Source organism: Magallana gigas, chromosome 7 (assembly GCF_963853765.1).
Source record: "Magallana gigas chromosome 7, xbMagGiga1.1, whole genome shotgun sequence".
Lineage (NCBI taxonomy): Eukaryota > Metazoa > Mollusca > Bivalvia > Ostreida > Ostreidae > Magallana > Magallana gigas.
This window is the reverse complement of record NC_088859.1, coordinates 15,053,557-15,072,556: the sequence shown is the minus strand read 5'-3', so window position 1 is coordinate 15,072,556 and position 19,000 is coordinate 15,053,557. Positions and strand designations below refer to the sequence as shown.

Below are 19,000 nucleotides of genomic sequence, written 5' to 3'. Positions count from 1 at the left end.
GTTTGATTATGATTGTGAATTTGATAACCATCAAAAACTGCACATGCATCATCGAAACCCCATTGCAAGTCTTGTTTTTATGAATATTCATTATTTACAATTATGAGATGGTAAAATTATTTATTTTTTGGATATATGAAAATGCATTCAGGCTATCAAAACAGACGACTGCTGATAGAGGCATGCAAAAGCATTAATAACAGGATTGGTGGGATTTCCTTTACAAAAGAGTGAAGAAGCCCATTGGAATAGAACACAATTATTCATGAGAACATTGGCGGATCCAGGGGGGGGGTCCGGGGGTCGGAACCTCCCCCCCCCCCTTTCTCTGGGACATATAAATTTTTTTGAAAACTTGTAATGCCTATTTAAAGGCAATTGTCCCCATTTATAGAATAAATACTGTAATTATTTCAAATAAATGCTTTTAAAATTGCTAATTTAAAGAATTTTTTACAACGCACCGTAATTTACATGTACATGTATTTTTTATATGAAAAACCCTAACGATTTTTTTTTATCGAGTAAACATGTGGAAAATTTTTAAAAAATTAACTAAGCAGTGTCGCTAAAAACACAGATTTATAATAACATCTACAGTGTATTGTCTACTCTATTTCTTTTATAAATCGATTATAGTTAATTTTATGCAAGTTATGCTATTTTTCTGGAATGCTAGCTATACCGTACTTTCATACCCACATGAAACACTAAAGAAAGCCCTTTTTTGTTTCGTTTCCAAGAATCGGAAATTATGTTACAAGATACTGTGTAAGGGGTTTATATATAAACCATTATGAAAATGCACAACTTTTCAAAACTTTCCTGAATAAGATCGCATCTGTACTAGTGCCGGGTGATATGGCGCACCCATTATACAGAGGTCACATCAAGTTCCCTGGGACGACTTTTGCTTGCACAATTGTATTTCACATGTTCCATCTATTCAGCAGATAAACTATCCCCATTTTTGTCATATCCTATCATTTAGACCTTTATTTAAGAAGGCAACCGATAAAAATCAAAGTCAATAAATAGTTCAGAATTTAAACATCAAAGACAAATTTATTTTTTTTTCACCAAAAATTCATTTTTATAATAGCTTGTCGTAATAAGTCTGAATTATTTTTGGTTTCTTAGTGTTTCTTTCTATTAAGCATAGCATAGACGCACGTTCTCATTGCTGGAGACTTGGTTTTTTTTTAAAGGCTGGAAATTATGCAAATCTTCCTTACCTAAACCAAATCGCTCAATAATGCAGCGCACTATGATATTAAAATAAATGTGAAATAGATATTGATGAGATAAATGTTCATTAAATTTACGCACGGAAAACGTTCAAAAGGCCTTGTTTATTGACAAATAATGTATTTTGCACGTTTTGATTTTCATCAATTGGAACCCCCCTTTTCAAAATTGCTGGATCCGCCTCTGTGAGAATGAGAAAAAGTTTTCAAGGTGTCCCCTGTCAGTAAGCATAAAAAAAAATTATCCACATAAGAAAAATGTTTTTGAACACATGCATTGGATTAAAATACATAATATGCACAAATAACACTTTATTGTCTTTGTCGATAAATTGGATATGCATGTATATTTCCAAAATAATTTTGTTTGTTTTGTACATGTTTTCATCTGCGAAAATTACTACATATCAAGCCTAAATTATACAATAACAAAAGACTTTGAATTACCAAAACATGTTTGCCATATCAATTAATGCATGATTCAGCGAATTGGTGATACATACGCAAAAACAATTGTATATACATGTATATCACAGTCATCTAAAATTTAAAAAGTTTTTTTCAAAAAAATATATAACAATAAAACCTAAAAACTTAACTGGGACATCTTCTCTAGTTACCTAGTAGTTACACACTGCAAGAATAACAGATGGTTTAAAAAAAAACAAAACCACAAAATATAAATTTTTTAAAATTTTTCATTTTTCATCAGATTTCTGAAATAAAATATCCAATACTGATATAATTAGGCCATGGTATGATTTCCCCCAAAATCTGTCAGAAAAATAAACACACTGTTATAAACTGGAGCAAAGAAATTGAACATCATATTATAACTTGTATTAAAGATAAAATCACCCCCACAAAATATTAAGATAAAACAATAGTTAGTTTCATTGTTATGAAACATGATTTAAAATAAATAAATATATATTTTTTTTCTGCAATAGCTCCTACATGTACTTTATTTAATTCATACTCCTTAATTGACATCTAGTGATCTACTATGGTGAATCCTATAACATGTTATTATATACAAGTACCAATATTAATATCTCTATAACTCATTAATTTTCTTCACAGCAGCATTTGTTTGATATAATGATACAAATTATGTCTACATCAGTCTAATGGAAATATCCCTTGAGTTAAGATGTAAAATTAGATTAAACTACATGTAGTACTTATACAGGTGCGAGTCCAAGAATTAATTAAGGTTTACAAAAGGGTCCCCATATTTCTTTTTCACGATGATCTACTTTTTCACTATATTTCTAAATTAAAAAAAAAAAGTAAAAGCTTGAAAATACATTTGTGTGTGTGTGTCATAAAATATCTTGAATAAAAATTGCAAAAAAAAAACCAAAACAAACCGATGCAAACATTTACTTTTATTTGCAACAAGCAAAAATAATCCCCTCCTCCCCCCCCCCCCCCAAAAAAAAAAATCAAATGACCAAAAAAAAACCTGAACATATATAACATAAAAAGAACACATGATATGATTGGTTAGAGTAATAAAAGTTGTGATATAAAAGATTTCAAAATAATTCTGAATTAACAGACTGACATAGAAAGATATGAAAATATGAAAACAGTGCTGCATGAAAATTAGTCAAAATAATTTTTAAAATGTGCGGATATCATATATTTGTACATCTAAGATCTCTACTGCAGAGAGCATACATCTGAACTATTTCGTTTGATTGATGACTTCTTCTTTTCCACTGAAGTTGTACTCTCTGATTCACTTAAAATAATTTTCTGTATATTTGGTGGCAGTCTATTGAATTTGGCGTGTTTTTTAATTGTGGTACTGTGCTGTACCATTATCTGCAATGCTAGTTTGGAGACAAATTCTACAAAAAATAAAGATAAATAACAATCAAAATACTAATAATGTACAGTCAATTTAATAGGATAGGGCAATATCATCTGTAAAATTGACTGGACAAAAGTAGCAAGGGACGAAAATTACCCGGTACAATACTGAGTGTATACTTGTTCAATGTTAACATAAAAGAATACGAGCATTTGGCCCATGATTTTGATTAACCAGTATTTTACCAGAGGCCAGTTTTGGGTTTATCTTTTTTCTTTATTGGAGGAACAATTGTAAATTGGAAACAACCAAATATTAAATTTTTTCTATGACATTATAATTTCATCTGTAACTCTCAACATATACATTTCTGGGTATACAAAAGTTTGGCAAGTAAATTTAGTAATTTAAGAATCAATACATCAAAATTTTCATTATGATTTGATGGGGAAAAAAATCAAATAATGGGTTCATTCAGAGATTGAGTGACATCAGTACCTCTGTCTATGCAAAATTTTTTAAACCAATTTTAAACTTTAAAAATTCCATAAGATTCATGATATTATCATTAATTGCAAATTTCTTGTGGCAAACCAAACCTTCAATGTTAATCAAATTTTTATAAAAGGTAAACAAAAAGAATATTTCATTGTGGAATTTAGTTGCTGTAAACCATTTTATTACAGGTACGATATACATGTATTTCCAAAAACAAACTTGCTCGAAATAAACTGTGGTTTACAGTATATCATTTCATAAACATAATATAAGTTTCTGCATTTTGAAATTGACTGAATTTCAACTCCCACAATGCATTTCTTCTTACCTAGAACTGGTTCTCTGGTAGCTTCGGCGTACACTTCAATAGCATTATCTGCAGTCATTGGGGTATGGGTGGTTAACCTTCTCATGCTCAGGCCATCGAGGCCAGGCAAATCAAACTCTACAGCAGCTGAAAGATGAGTTTCAAATGAGAGACAGCTAGGTTCTATTTTTTCATTTCATGGTTTTACATGTATTATGATCATTCTGTTTGTCAGTGTCTGTCTGTCTCTCAGATAAGCTCCACTTCTCATATAAATCTGGTACATGTGACTCATTATACTGTCTTACAGTTAACGAACGGTTAATTAGCAGTTAACTGAGATCTGAATCTGTTACATGAGACAAACAAGATATCTGTGAGCCAATGCTCACTAGTGATACCCCCGCTCTGATGTGAATATGCAAAATAAGCAAAGTCGACATTTAACAGAAAGATGGCATCCGATTGGTACAGAAATAAATCCAACAATATGGTATGCCTAAACAAATAGTGTGTTAAAATTTCAAGCATCTGCGATAAATAGCTGCTGAGAAATCTTTGAGGAAAATTTGTTTGAAAATTTGGGCTAAAATAAACAAAGTACTCATTTAACAGGAAGTTGACGTCCGATTAGTACAAAAATATATCCCACAATATGGCATGCCTATACAAATACTGTGTTAAAATTCCAAGCATCTGCGATAAATAGTTGCCGAGAAATCGTTGACGGAAATTTGTTTGAAAATTTTGGCTAAAAATAAACAAAGTACTCATTAAACAGGAAGTTGACGTCCGATTAGTACAAAAATACATCCCACGATATAGCATGCCTATACAAATACTGTGTTTAAATTTCAAGCATCTGCGATAAACAGTTGCTGAGAATTCTTTGACAAAAATTTGTTTGAAAATTTGGGCTAAAAATAAACAAAGTCGTCATTTAACAGTTAGTTGACGTCCGAATAGTACAAAATTATATCCCACGATATGGCATGCCTATACAAATATTGTGTAAAAATTTCAAGCATCTGCGATAAATAGTTGCTGAGAAATCTTTGACGAAAATTTGTTTGAAAATTTTGGTTAAAAAATAAGCAAAGTCGTCATTTAACAGGAAGTTGACGTCCGATTGGTACAAAATTATATCCCACGATATGGCATGCCTATACAAATATTGTGTAAAAATTTCAAGCATCTGCGATGAATAGTTGCTGAGAAATCTTTGAAGAAAATTTGTTTGAAAATTTTGGTTAAAAAATAAGCAAAGTCGTCATTTAACAGGAAGTTGACGTCCGATTGGTACAAAATTATATCCCACGATATGGCATGCCTATACAAATATTGTGTAAAAATTTCAAGCATCTGCGATAAATAGTTGCTGAGAAATCTTTGACAAAAATTTGTTTGAAAATTTTGGTTAAAAAATAAGCAATGTCGTCATTTAACAGGAAGTTGACGTCCGATTGGTACAAAATTATATCCCACGATATGGCATGCCTATACAAATATTGTGTAAAAATTTCAAGCATCTGCGATGAATAGTTGCTGAGAAATCTTTGAAGAAAATTTGTTAGAAAATTTTGGTTAAAAAATAAGCAAAGTCGTCATTTAACAGGAAGTTGACGTCCGATTGGTACAAAATTATATCCCACGATATGGCATGCCTATACAAATATTGTGTAAAAATTTCAAGCATCTGCGATGAATAGTTGCTGAGAAATCTTTGAAGAAAATTTGTTAGAAAATTTTGGTTAAAAAATAAGCAAAGTCGTCATTTAACAGGAAGTTGACGTCCGATTGGTACAAAAATATATCCCACGATATGGCATGCCTTAACCAACACTGTGTAAAAAACAGACAGACAGACACACAAGGGTAAAACAGTATACCCCCTCTCCTTCGGAGCGGGGGTATAATTATATCGTATATAAGTTAAGAAACAGTTAACTAACAGTTATCTGAGATCTAAATCTGTTAATATATGTAATACAGAAAAATTTGTCTCATACCGGTATGGTATGAGACAAATTTTTCCGTATTACATTTAACAAACATATTAGTTTAGCAGTTATCTGAGGTACATGTAGCTCAATTTACAGACTATTATTGTAATTACAAAACAAAGTAAAGTAAATCTTCAAACCTCTACAAGCTCTGATAAGACAGTTGGTATCAATTTCAGCAGGTACATTGAAAATATTAATCGATTCAGGAAATTCATCAGTGTAGATAAAATACAGAACAATCCAAAACACATCAGGCGTCACATTATGTAGAACAAGTGGTCCCTAAATAAAGCAAATTTTTTGTAAATTTACAAGGAGAGAACAAAATGATATTCATATCAACAAAAACACAATATACCTGTACATATACCAGTTTTTGATTACTTCAACACTATACACCTTGTCTAAATTCTGAAAAAAAAAAAAAAATCATAAAAGATCTTTGCAAAAAACTTACACTGGCTGATAACATGGGTATTTCTGTTTTGGACTCAGGCTGTGTGGGGGTTACTTTGTTTACTTGACCACTGTTTATTTGGTCCCCATAAAGTTGTTCTTTAGTGGGTAAATTGTGTATTTTTGAGGGCATAGGTGGTTCTCCAAACAAACTGTCATAGGTAGGCGGGGCCTCTTCCTCTGAGGGTGGGCATGAGGGCATAACACGCTGAGAGCTTGGTGGATTTCTCTGTTGTCTTGCCTGCATAAAGAATTAATATCGTAGACGTTGAATAAATTATGTTGATTTTAAATACACTATGTTCTCAATGAGAAATTTTCTATGGGCATAGACCCATCTCTGTTGTCTTTACTGCACAGAGCATTAAACAAATGCTGTAGACATGAAATACATGCACAAATATTAAATGATGATTTAAATTTCACTGTTTTGATGATTACGGTAGACAATTTTCTGCAGACTTAAAGGGACTTGGACACGATTTGAGTTCAAAAATTTTATTTTTATTTTTTATGTATAAAATGGTTAACTGGTGCATTCTAAATAATTGACCAAAATATAGAATGTTAAAGTCAAGTTACTAGCGAGATACAGAGGTAAGAATTGGTTGTTATGTAAACAAAGATTGAGTCTTTATAGTTGTTTACAAAAATGTAATGTAGAGAATTACCATTTTGTAGACAAATGACATGCAAAAAACAATTTAAACTAATTTAATATCTTCATAAATACTATTTTCAACAAAAGAAAGATACACTTGATTGAAACTTACACCAATACAACACATTCGTAAAAAATGACATTTTCGAGCTTTGTTTACAAAACAAAGAATTATTATCTCTGTATCTTGCTTATAACTTGATATTTGACTTTCAAATTTTGACATAGCATTGTAAACTTCTATATTTATCAGTATAAACATTGAAAATGGGAAAATAAAATTTGAAAATTTTAAGTCAAATCGTGTCCAAGTCCCTTTAAAGCTATCATAAATATTGTGCATTATTATTGGTATTATTTTTCTCTTAGCAATAAAAGGGATTTAGACGATATGTTCCCCAAACAGCTACTCGTCAATAAGACAATTTATACTTCAGTAGACTCCACTGCTAAAGGATTGAAACTTTGCTATAGTTGACTTATTTGACATAAATTATTAACAAAAAAAATCAATAGCAAGGGAAAGAAAAATTTCCGCATTCTTTTTCATTCATATATGATAAGCAGAAATGTTGATAATGAGTAGGAAAAGTCTTTACCAAAGTAGGCACTTGTCCATCCACAAAAATTGACTTGAAAAACAAGGACCTTTTCGCCAATATGGCTTTATGTGCATAGAATGTGAGGCCGTCTATCACAATTTCTACATCGCTAAACATCTTGTTGTTGACCAACTGTGAAAAACTGGCGGAAAGAGGTGTAAAACCTAAAATATGATTAATAGAAATTATGTCTTTTTATAAAAACAGTCTGCTGTCTTTTCCTGAAGAATACATTGGGTCTTCAAGTTATATTATTATTTTATGTTTTATCTCTTCCAATATATGAAAAATAAATCATTTTATGTTATTTAACATTTTCATAATATTAATTTGATTTCAAGAGACTCTTTTCAAATGCATTAAATTGGTCAACCATTTTTGGTTCTCCATTTTACAAATTAATAGTCAAAAGCAAATATAAATATGAAAATTTAATGCAGTTGTCTCTTAGTTAAAAATCTGAGCACATCTTTGCTCATCACAAAAAACCTTAAGGTGGTATAGGACATCTCCATATATTGTGATGTACTTCCTAACAAAATAAACAATAAAATCAAGTATAAATTTATAAATCTTTTCTTTCATGAAACTGTTATCTAACAGCGTAACACAATGGGTTAGAGCGTTCACCACCAATCTGTACGTCATGAGTTTGAATCCCACTTCGGGCTTTTAAAATTTTTAACCTTACCAGAAATTTCTAAAATCATATTTTTGGGTCAAATATGCATATGTGTAAAATTTGAAAACTCTAAACTAGTGAAAGCATTTTGATTATAATGTACTTTTATCCACATTTATATCGACAGGTGTCCCATACCACCTTAACCTTCTTTAAAGAGGTTACATGCATTACCAATGAAAATTCACAGTGGTTTTATTTTACTCCATCTGGAACACCTTTGGCCTTTACGTATGTAATAATACTGTGAAAGGTCCAATGTGTTCCGGATGATCTTTATTGCCGCTGGTAAGTTTGTGTAATTTCGTGCAGCTATATAAATATTACCTGGCCTTAGCGTTCCCACAATGTTTACTGCATCAATCTCCACCCAAGTTCCACATGCTGTGCAGTCAATATCAAGTCTCAACTCATCCACTGGAAAATGTGGAGGCTGCAAATATATCCACAACATCAAAAGTTAGATAAATCATAAATTTTAACTTTACATTAAATAAATCCATATCATTATGGGTAAATCAAATTGATGATTTGTTAATCATTTTGATTAACTTATCTAGCTATTGTATGAAAAGGCCAAAATTGACAGTGCAAAATTCATTTACATATACTAAATACAGGTAATCTAATTACGATGGCATGGCTCCATTTGTCATTCATAATAGAATGTTATCAGATTTCAGTGTGACTTCTTTTTATTTTGTTCCTGGATTACATATCCTATTTACAAACATGTATAGTACATGTACGTGTCTCCCCTAACTATTAGTGAACACCATGCAGTCTTGCATGGCTACATATGTACTTTAAAGTTCATCAATTCAACACATTTAAAAAATTGTTTTTAAAGGAAATTATGTTCCATTGTGTATACCATTAAAAGTGAAGAGAAAAATATATATATTTATAAAATTTACGTTGAATGATGGTGAGAAAATTCTGCTTTTTTCAATATTCTGAAGGCGATGTGTTTTATAGACCATGACCCAGTTTCCCTGCATGTCTTTTGCCGAGATATTCTTGACCCCGCCAGCATGGTATGTCTCATAAATATTGATCTCACGCAAGAATACCTTCTTCTGAAATTTCACCTGAAATATTAATGCCAAAAAATTTAACTGCAGTGTATTTTGAGAATTATATTTGTAAATTTTTTTTAATGCAAAAAGGAGTTAATTTAAAATCAACTCCCCCAAAAATGATAATACAGTGTATAATGCTTATAATAGGATGATAAATGACACTTTCCTTCATACCTGTATAAACTGGTCTGCATTTTTGTCAGCACTTGCCCAAGCTCCCTGGATGTCGCCATATCGAGGGTATACCTTTGGTACACCAATAACACTATTTGCTGACCACCTGTAATAAAATGAATTTCTTTATGTCAGATACAAACCATATTGAGCGGTAAACCTAAAAACCATCCTCGGATACATAGTAGATATGTGAAAACTGTTCAAATATTATTCTCCTATCTGATATAACCATCAAGTGACCAAATTGGGCAATTCTAAGCTTTATGAAATAAGAGGTATAATGGGGAATCCCTTTGAAAATGAAAAGCCATATATTATGAGCATGGCATATTTTCAAACTCCAAGACCCCAAAAATATGTCACTATTTAGACAGCTCTAAGCTTCACCTTGCCCAAGACATGCAGCACATCCTTACTGTACTTCAAATGAAAACCCTAATTATTTAATACATGCCAAAGATTCTCTGTGAACCAACCTTTTTTTATCAACAACTTTATTTCCCAAATTAACCTGTGGTAGGCTGGCCGGTAATGACTTATTTTCATGACCCAACACAAATTAATACTGAGAAATTAAAGGACTGGTTCATGGAGTGAGATATTTTCAACAATGAGATTCAAACATATTTTCAACTATGAGATTCAAACATACCTAGCTTATTTCCTTTTATGCACGCTATAATGCAAATAATGAAAGGTTGACAGTATATGGTTTTCTGGTTCTTTTGAGATCTACCTACATGAGGTACTCTTACCCACTAGAGTTGTATTGTGAGGAGAAGTCAGTCACTTCCGCCACCCACTGAGTGATGTTTTCAACTTCAGCGGTTCTTCTCCGACTATCATCTACAACGTAAGCAAATATACGTAATAAAGTCTATAAAACATATGTACAAAGCATTGGAAAAGAAAATACCCTATCATTCTCACAACTGTTCAAAATCTACTTCTGTAGATGCCTTAAGCTTGTTTTTGTGAGTCCTTAATTCTGCGATTCAACTGTTTTGCATCAAATCACAAGCATATGAAATCGCAAACACCAGATTTTTATCATAGCTCCTTAAGTTTACATCTGTCAGAAAAATAATAGTGAGATTTTAAAATCGGTGAGATGAGCCTCTCGCAATTTTACGCATATATCAATTCGCCGCGTTTTATTAGGAATTTACAGTAATCTAATTAAAATCATTTTCTGTCAATCATTATACACACTATATATAAATATTTGCATACGCTATTCTGTACTTTTGAGGTACCTACCATGGACACTTGGTTTTCTGTAGTTTTCTTGAAATACAATTATAATAACAATACCCCTTAAATTATAATAATACACAAGGGTGTATAATTAGATAAGCTGTATATCATTTTTATTATGAGGAAAATAAATATCGCCACGAGCTTGGGAGTACTATCTGCAATGAGTACCAGTAAACAAAATCTCCCTATTACTGTGAACATACTACATTTGGCTGCGTATCCTATTTAGCGCTTTTGGTAGAATGTGGCTTCCGCTAAATCAAGTGCATTGCTAAATGCCATACATATACGTATAAAAATAGTTACATTCAGAAATACGCTAATTCAAATCCACGCCAACTTGTTCAAAAACTAATTTCCGCAAAACATCATACACGCCAAATATAATACGTTTACAGTAACTTCACAAATTAATGTAAACAAGTTAGTACTAACAATGGCCCGGCAGAGATCCTATGAGTTGTACTGCATCTATCTCCACCCAGCTTTTTGCAAGAGAGCTGTCTATTTCTATCCATAGTTGGTTAGTTTCAAAAGTATTCCCCTGGAATTCATAAGAAAGCTTTTTTCTTTAGACATATACTAGGTATTGCTACATTTCCATTCTACTTTTTAACAAACTCTTAACTTTATACATGTAATTGGTACTTTTCCCTCTTTAGTAACATAATTCAATAATGATCCCAATAAGTATATTTATCAAAATATAACCAACCAGTAACAATGCATGCAACCATAAGAAATACAGATACTGTAACAGCAAATTTCTATGTACAGTGTAGCATCATTTTTTATTTGGTGCACCAAATAAAACTGTCAATCTAGTGGCAAAAAATTTTGTAAAAATAAAAATTTTCAGTCAATTTCCCTACAGTTGAAAATCCAAATGATCTCAAAAGCATGATTTCATGGACCATTTGGAATCTGTATCATGTATGGTCATTTTTACCGTCAAATTTGGTGAGAAAACTCGACTAGAATTGATGATCTCCAGCTTGGGTGCGGTATACAAGGTCACCCAATGACCCGCAGGATTTTTAGCCATTATTTTGCTGATGCCCCCAGCATGGTATGTCTCATACAGTTTAATCACAGACGGAATGACCTGCTGCTCAAATCCAATCTGTAAGTATAAAATTTACACAACCTCAATTACATGCACTTGGTAAAAAAAACTATTAATGTGTATGTATCCAGGCCATTTTTAAACTGTAATGCTTCAAACTATTTTATCTTTTTTGCAAAGGGGAAGAACTCAAACTCATATTTGAACTTAAAGGGGAAGGAAAGTCAAGAATATATTTTATATATACAAATAAAGTGGTTTAAATTATCATACGTGGTCATGCTGTTTTAAAAATAAACTACATAACTAGACAACATAAAGATAGTGACCATCTCAAAGGGCCCCGCTTAAATAATGGACATTAGGATGAAAAGAATTTCAGAGAATTTTGCTTTGACTTTGACTTATACCTTGGAAATTTTTCAGCTGGCAAAGAACTTTTAATTCAATTTCATTCCCCCTAACATACATGAATTTTTGTTCAATCTGAGCAAGACTAAGCAAATGGGGAAAAATTTATGGTCTAAAACTGTTTATAAAGAGATCTGCTATGACCTTCATATTGAAGGTCATTCCATGCCATTAACCTAAAAGCCCTGTTTTAGTATGGTATTAGCCAAAAGGGGCTAAGTGGAGAGTAAATATATGCTCTTAAAGGAGAATTTTTGTGTGATCTGATATGACCTTGACACTTGATCTACAAACATCACTCAAGGTCACTGCATACCAATTGATCAAAGGCACTATGTGGGTGAAGTATTAGCTAGATTGGAGCAAAGGGAGAGAAGATACAAGTATGCTCCAGACAAGGATTTTTTATATAATCCTGCTATGACCTTCATATTTGACCTTTAAAATTGGTTCAAGGTCACTATACACCCTTACTCAAAAGCTCTGTTTAAGTCAAGTATAAGCATAATCGAGCTAACTGGGAAATATATATGCTCTTAAAAAAGGATTTGTGCATGTGGTCAGATATGTCCTGAGAACCGATACACACCGACTATAGAGCATTAATAGATATGTACATTCATTTTACTGCTAAATTTGCTTGTTGTGAATTCTTGGGACTTGTTTACCTAATTACTTTGGGTCATATCCATCTATTTGGTTTTTCATCTTCTAGCTATGAATGTGTTAATTATGAATTTATTTTTTAAATGTGTTGTTTTAGCCATTGCAGAAATATCATAACCCACATCAAAACACAGAACAGAAAAAGAAATCTACAATGCCCACATTGATAACCATATTTTGTCTGCATGGATTCTGAAGGCACCTTTTTTATTGATTAAACTATCACAAGTAATAAATCCTATTATATTGGTAAATACCATCCTGAGTAATGTTTACCTCTATATATTCTACTGAATTGGTATCTTCACTGGCCCATGCGCCCTCTATGTCTCCATACTGAGGATAGACTTGTGGGGGTCCAATGACTTGGTTGGCAGCCCATCTTTAACAAAGTTAAAAAACTGATTGAATCATGTTTACAATGCTAGTACAGTACGCACGTAATCATTCAGTATTGTAATTTAGTATCTTCCAGCTCATCTTCGCTAGCCAAGTGTCCGATTCGTTTTTCTCATGAGAAAAACAAATTGGACACTTGGCTATAGCGAAGATGCTTCCAGCTATCAAATTAGCTGTGCATGTTTTAAATTATATGCATGCACTTTTTATTCCTCAAGTATCTCAGAAAATAATGTTGATGCACAATGCAGAAGTCACACCAAAATAACCTGTTTAAATAGCCCAAGAACTTACTTCTGCCAAAATTGGCTGTGTTGATAGTGGACATTTTTTAGATTTTAGCAAAGTCAGAAAGTAAGCTGAATAAAACATTTAATACAATAGTGATTAACAGTCTGCCAAGTCTTCATAATCCTGTTTCATAAATAGCAATTCATGACATGCATATATGATTTGAAAACATTCATATAATAAAAATTTCATCTTATTTCTATATCATTCCATTAGTTTCTTACACACAGTCCCAGAAATGTTCTACTTTCCTATTTTTCCGTGCGTTCACCCTGCTTTCACAGTACGCTCACTGTGCATTCACTTGCGCTCTCCACTCCGCTCCGTTCGCACTCACCATTCACAAAGCGCTCACGATGCTTTCACCTTGTGCTCACTGTTCGTTCAGCGTTCACCTTTTCGTTCAGTCAAATAATATTGTAGTTAGGCTGATAACAATACATACATGTATAGTTTATTTGTTATTTTTTCCTGATTACCGATGAAACACAATGTAAGGATAACTCCCAAGGCACTCCGAATAAATTGATCATCTTGAGTTCACATATTGTTCACTGTTCACTTTGTGCTCATGTTTGTGCTCTGTGTTCGCTTACTGTTCACCGTTCATAAGCACTCACTAAATTTCCTCAGCATACCCTCAACATTTGCATTGGAAAGTAGAATGTTTCAGAGACTGTAGCTGTATATTTATATACATGTAATTATATACCAATAGAAATATGAAGAAAAGCTCAAAACTGACATTAAAAATGTCTTTCATAACATTCCTGGAAATGATAATTTATATTAACTTACCCCTCTGAATCGTATTCCGATGAAAAAGAATACACAACACTGGCCCATTGCTCAATGTTATTTGTGCAAGCATTGCTATATGCCATTTTGTATCTGTAATTGAAAATTGAAGCAATCATATAAATTTATTTGCAATCACTGGCATATCAGAAGGGATGCTAATTTTACAATATCCAATCAAACTAAGTGAAAATTGAAATTTTTCACATCTTTGTTAATTCACATTGGAAATATAGAGCCAGAGACATTAATAACAATGTTATTTATAATGTCTCTGATAGAGCCATGCTTTGAACAAGCAAAATGTTTTTTTGTTTTTTGTTTTGAAATAATAAAGTCTTAGAAAGATAACACTTTGATGAACATATCTTGTTTGTTTCACGCTTGCATTACAGCACTGCTCTATCACTGTCTATTTTTGAGAGAGCGGTAGAGTAAAACTGCTTGAAAAGCTGTTTTTTGGGGTGCTGGTCACTTTGCCCCAAAGCCAAAGCGCCCCATGCACGAGCGCCCCAAATTTTGCTTGGTGCACCCCGAGTACAATTCACGAGCGCCCCAAGTGTATGTCACGAGCGCCCCAAATGTTGCTTTTTTCACGATTAAGTTTTTTCACGTGTATGTCACGAGCGCCCCAAATGTGTTTTTTTTTTTTTCATGATTAAATTTTTTCACGTACGAGCGCCCCAAAGTAATAATTGGAATGTTATGAGCAAAATTTCCAAATGCTCCGAATGGTAAATCATGTCGTTGTTTTTTTTTACGAGCGCCCCAAAATAAGTTTCGTCCTGAAATATTATGAATGTAAAATGACTTTTTTTCCAAGTGCTACACAAATTGCTATTCTTGCTTGTTTTTTTTGGTGTTTTTTTTTTGTTTAAGTTTCGCTGTCTATTATTATATTTCAAAATGTAGTTTTCGAGTCATAAGCTATTAATGGTTTTTTTTAAATTTTAATTTCGGAGCGTCCAAGAATAAGTTTTGCTATACAAAAATAAAAATGCTGATATAAAGCGATGACAAATATTTCCGTAAACTGTTTTTAATACAAAAGATCAAAGCATGAGCACTGAAATTGATATTCATCAATCAAACAATATGACAATTATCTACCCAATTGACCTTCCAAAGCCCCCCCCCCCCCCCCCCCCCCATTACGTCACATATTGTCAATCCAGGGTGTTGGGTGTTACTCCTTCGTTGACATTCGTACGATTGCAAGAAAAAGGTAAGTGAATATTCTCATTTATTTTCTCTCTCTACTTAAAGAGACAGTACGGCGCATCTTATCGAAAAACCGACTTGAAAAAATTTTCCGATCGTGTTCGGTATTTTTGTACTACTCATGAATGTATAAACTTTCAGAAAATTACAAAGTTCTCCATGCAATAAATCTAATTTATATAGATTATCAAGTAAGTAAGGATGTGTTTCATTTAGAGAATCGCTTTAACCTCGTTTTCCATGATGACCGTAGTGGGACGAAGATCTTGTAGTTTTCAGCACGTGTCAATTACTGTCAATCAAAGTCCACGTGGTACAAATAAACGATATAAGATTATTCCGGTTTGTACGACCCTTGAATTTCCGGAAGTTCATAATTACGTTAATTAAGTATGTGAAAGAGATTTTCATGTATTTCAACTATTACAATAAACATTATTTCTTATTTCCTAACTATACAATATGTAAATCTGAAGTTATTCACACCTGTGTTTTCAGCTGTACTGTCTCTTTAACAAAACATTAATTTATTTATTTAATTTATATATTTTTTTTAATTTATTTTAATTTAATTTTATTTAGCACGGTTGTACTAATATGTAATTTTAGGAAGCTTTTGCAACCAATTTAACAACAGAATCAATAATGTTCGGATCTTTAATATACCTGAGTTTACCTAAACATATTCCCCTGTTCGGTGAGGTTTCTTTAGTTAATTTTTTTTTAAGAATCTCGGAAAGAGGTATGCAAATTATTAATATATATGCATTTAATCGTTCATATTCTATCGACTAAAGATAAAATATTCAGAAATGGGGGGGGGGGGGGGGGGGGGGGGTCGTAATATTTTAAGTTAACAAATGTTCATATATACAGAATCTTTATATAAATGTTTCTTGGTGTTTACGCCAAATTAAAGAATTTACAAATAAGGACAGTTTGAAGAACCTACAACTATGCATACCTTTTAACTGGATATTTATTACGAAATTCGAATCTTAAGAACAAACTTAGATCATATTTTCCATGTAATTAGATTTTCTTGTTTAATAATAATTAATTTAAAGAATAAATATGCCAATATTTGTAAACAGGTCTGTTTATTGCTTCCTTTATAAATATCACGTTTCCTTTTGGTGTGTTTTAGTTCATTATTGATAGTTTCTACAAAATACCGAACACAATCAATGTATACATACAATACACACAGTGATTACTAGTACATGGTGTACACACATCTAATCAAAGGGGTACGCGACGAAGCCAACGTCTCCCGCGTGTCTGGGTATGTTTTCTCCTGATACCGTGACAGGATAGCCCCTCCCTTGACACCTTTTAATGTTTCCGAATATCCCCTTCTATTACATCATCGTCAGTTGTCTTCGGAAGCTAATGTTTTACCACGTGCGGTATATGTAATACAAAATAAATAATGACACACCCGTCCCATTGGCCCTATATATCACTGCAAATACAATTATAACGTATATAATACACATATTACGCTTTTTTTTCTTCTTATAAATAATGATTGACTGTAAATGTAAGCTTAAAAAAACATATTTAGAGGTTTGCGCGGAAAACTTGAGAGTAGAACAATTGTGTTGGATTATATCTGACATTACTAAAAATTTCCTTCAAAAATAAGAATACTTTGTACAATTCAACAGAATAGGTGCACTCGAAATAAAAAAAAATTGAGGTATGTATTTTGGGGCGCTCGGAATAATAATGTGTAAGTTTAATGAGATTCCATAGAAGATTAATAAGGACAAATAAACAAAACCATTTTGGGGCGCTCGTGAAATTAATCCAAACTTGGGGACTCACACACCAACGTTGATTTTAGTTCAAAATAGAATAATCTCATTTGGGGGGCGTTCGTGTAAATGATGCTTATTTAACGTAAAAGTGAGATTCTCCAACATACATTTTAAAGCAAAATCAGGTTTCAAATATTTATTACACATGTAGTCAAATATTAACTTTATAGCAACATAGAATGCTGATTTGAGAGCAAAGTTAAAAGTTATTTTGGGGCGCTCGTGGAAATGATTTCCTAATCATAAGATAGTTTTCTTACAAATCGTAGGCAACTTCAGGGCACGTTCGTAAAAAAAATAATCCAACACGATTCTATGCAGAAAGACATAATCAGGATAATCATTTTGGGGCGCTCGTGAAAACGATCCCGATTTTAGTACAATATTGGAAAATCCAATTTGGGGCGCTCGTGCAAATTTTCCAAGACGTAAGGTATAATGATAATTTTACTTTTGGGCGCTCGTGAATACATTTGGGGCGCTCGTGAAACGTAATTGGGGCGCTCCAAAAAAAATTTGGGGCGCTCGTGCATGGGGCGCTTTGGCTTTGGGGCGATACGACAGTAACCCGTTTTTTGATAAAGTGCAAAAATGGTAGAAAAAAGTTTAACTTTATACTGACATATTTCTGATTCCCTCAATTCTTTTTTTTACATTCTAATGTATTTACATCGTATCATCATAATATAACATTTATCATTGTTTTTGGATCAGCATCCGGATATATATATTTCATATGCAGTTTCAGTTTGAATTACATGCAAGTGTCAAAAACTCTTTTGAAAAATTATGGTGGGTTACCTAAATATTGCAGTGTATCCCTAATCCATGTTCTTATACCCCGATACTACGACAAAGTCCTTATTTTGAGGAAATGTTTTGTTTATTTACTATTTTCTCCACGGATTTACGGTTGTCCGGTTCGAGTTGCGCAATCCGGTACGTCTAATTAACCATATTGTTCATTTATTTTATTTTGTTAAATGAGGATAATTTTTATTGTAATTTTGTTGATATTTACTATTCAAAATAAATAGATTAAATACAGATAATTTTATAAACATGAATTGACATGAGTATTCAATTTATATAATTTTTATAAAAAAAAAGAAAAAAAAAAAAGAAAAGAAAAGTAAAGCAAGAAAACCGAACCCGAGGTAAATGGGAGCAGTGATTTGCGCACAGTATGGAACATATGTAGCGTAGAAATGCGATAAAACTAACTATTTTATAGAATATGACTAAATTTAAATTTATGAGTTGAATGGGCTATCCAAATAAAACAAAGTTGAAATTAAAAGGTAAAGGGCTAATTTAAAAAATATATAAATAAATTAAACAAAAAAAAAAGATGTCAAAAACTTTTATATCTAGTCAGAGATTTTATGCAGGAAATAGGAAATTTAGAAATGATAATTCCATGCAAAAGAAAAAAAGAGAGAAATCAATTAAAGGAAGTTTCTATCAATAAAAGAGAAATCAGAGTACTGAAAGTACTGAAGGGTATTGCAGGTTTGTGAAGATC

At 32.2% G+C, this 19,000-nt stretch overlaps 1 protein-coding gene across 1 annotated transcript; it reads right to left on the bottom strand.

Annotated features, from left to right (window-relative positions):
- Positions 1 to 2,699: 2,699 nt before the first annotated feature.
- LOC105334019 (uncharacterized) lies at positions 2,700 to 18,435 on the bottom strand. Its single transcript, XM_011437291.4, has 14 exons — positions 18,277 to 18,435; positions 14,432 to 14,524; positions 13,220 to 13,325; positions 11,750 to 11,923; positions 11,236 to 11,344; positions 10,296 to 10,386; positions 9,538 to 9,643; positions 9,199 to 9,372; positions 8,609 to 8,714; positions 7,597 to 7,763; positions 6,338 to 6,577; positions 6,018 to 6,162; positions 3,896 to 4,021; positions 2,700 to 3,106 (listed from the first exon to the last, which is right to left on the bottom strand). Exons 2-14 carry the CDS (start codon positions 14,515 to 14,517, stop codon positions 2,916 to 2,918), a joined length of 1,821 nt encoding a protein of 606 aa, XP_011435593.2. The 5' UTR covers positions 14,518 to 14,524; positions 18,277 to 18,435; the 3' UTR covers positions 2,700 to 2,915.
- Positions 18,436 to 19,000: the final 565 nt, after the last annotated feature.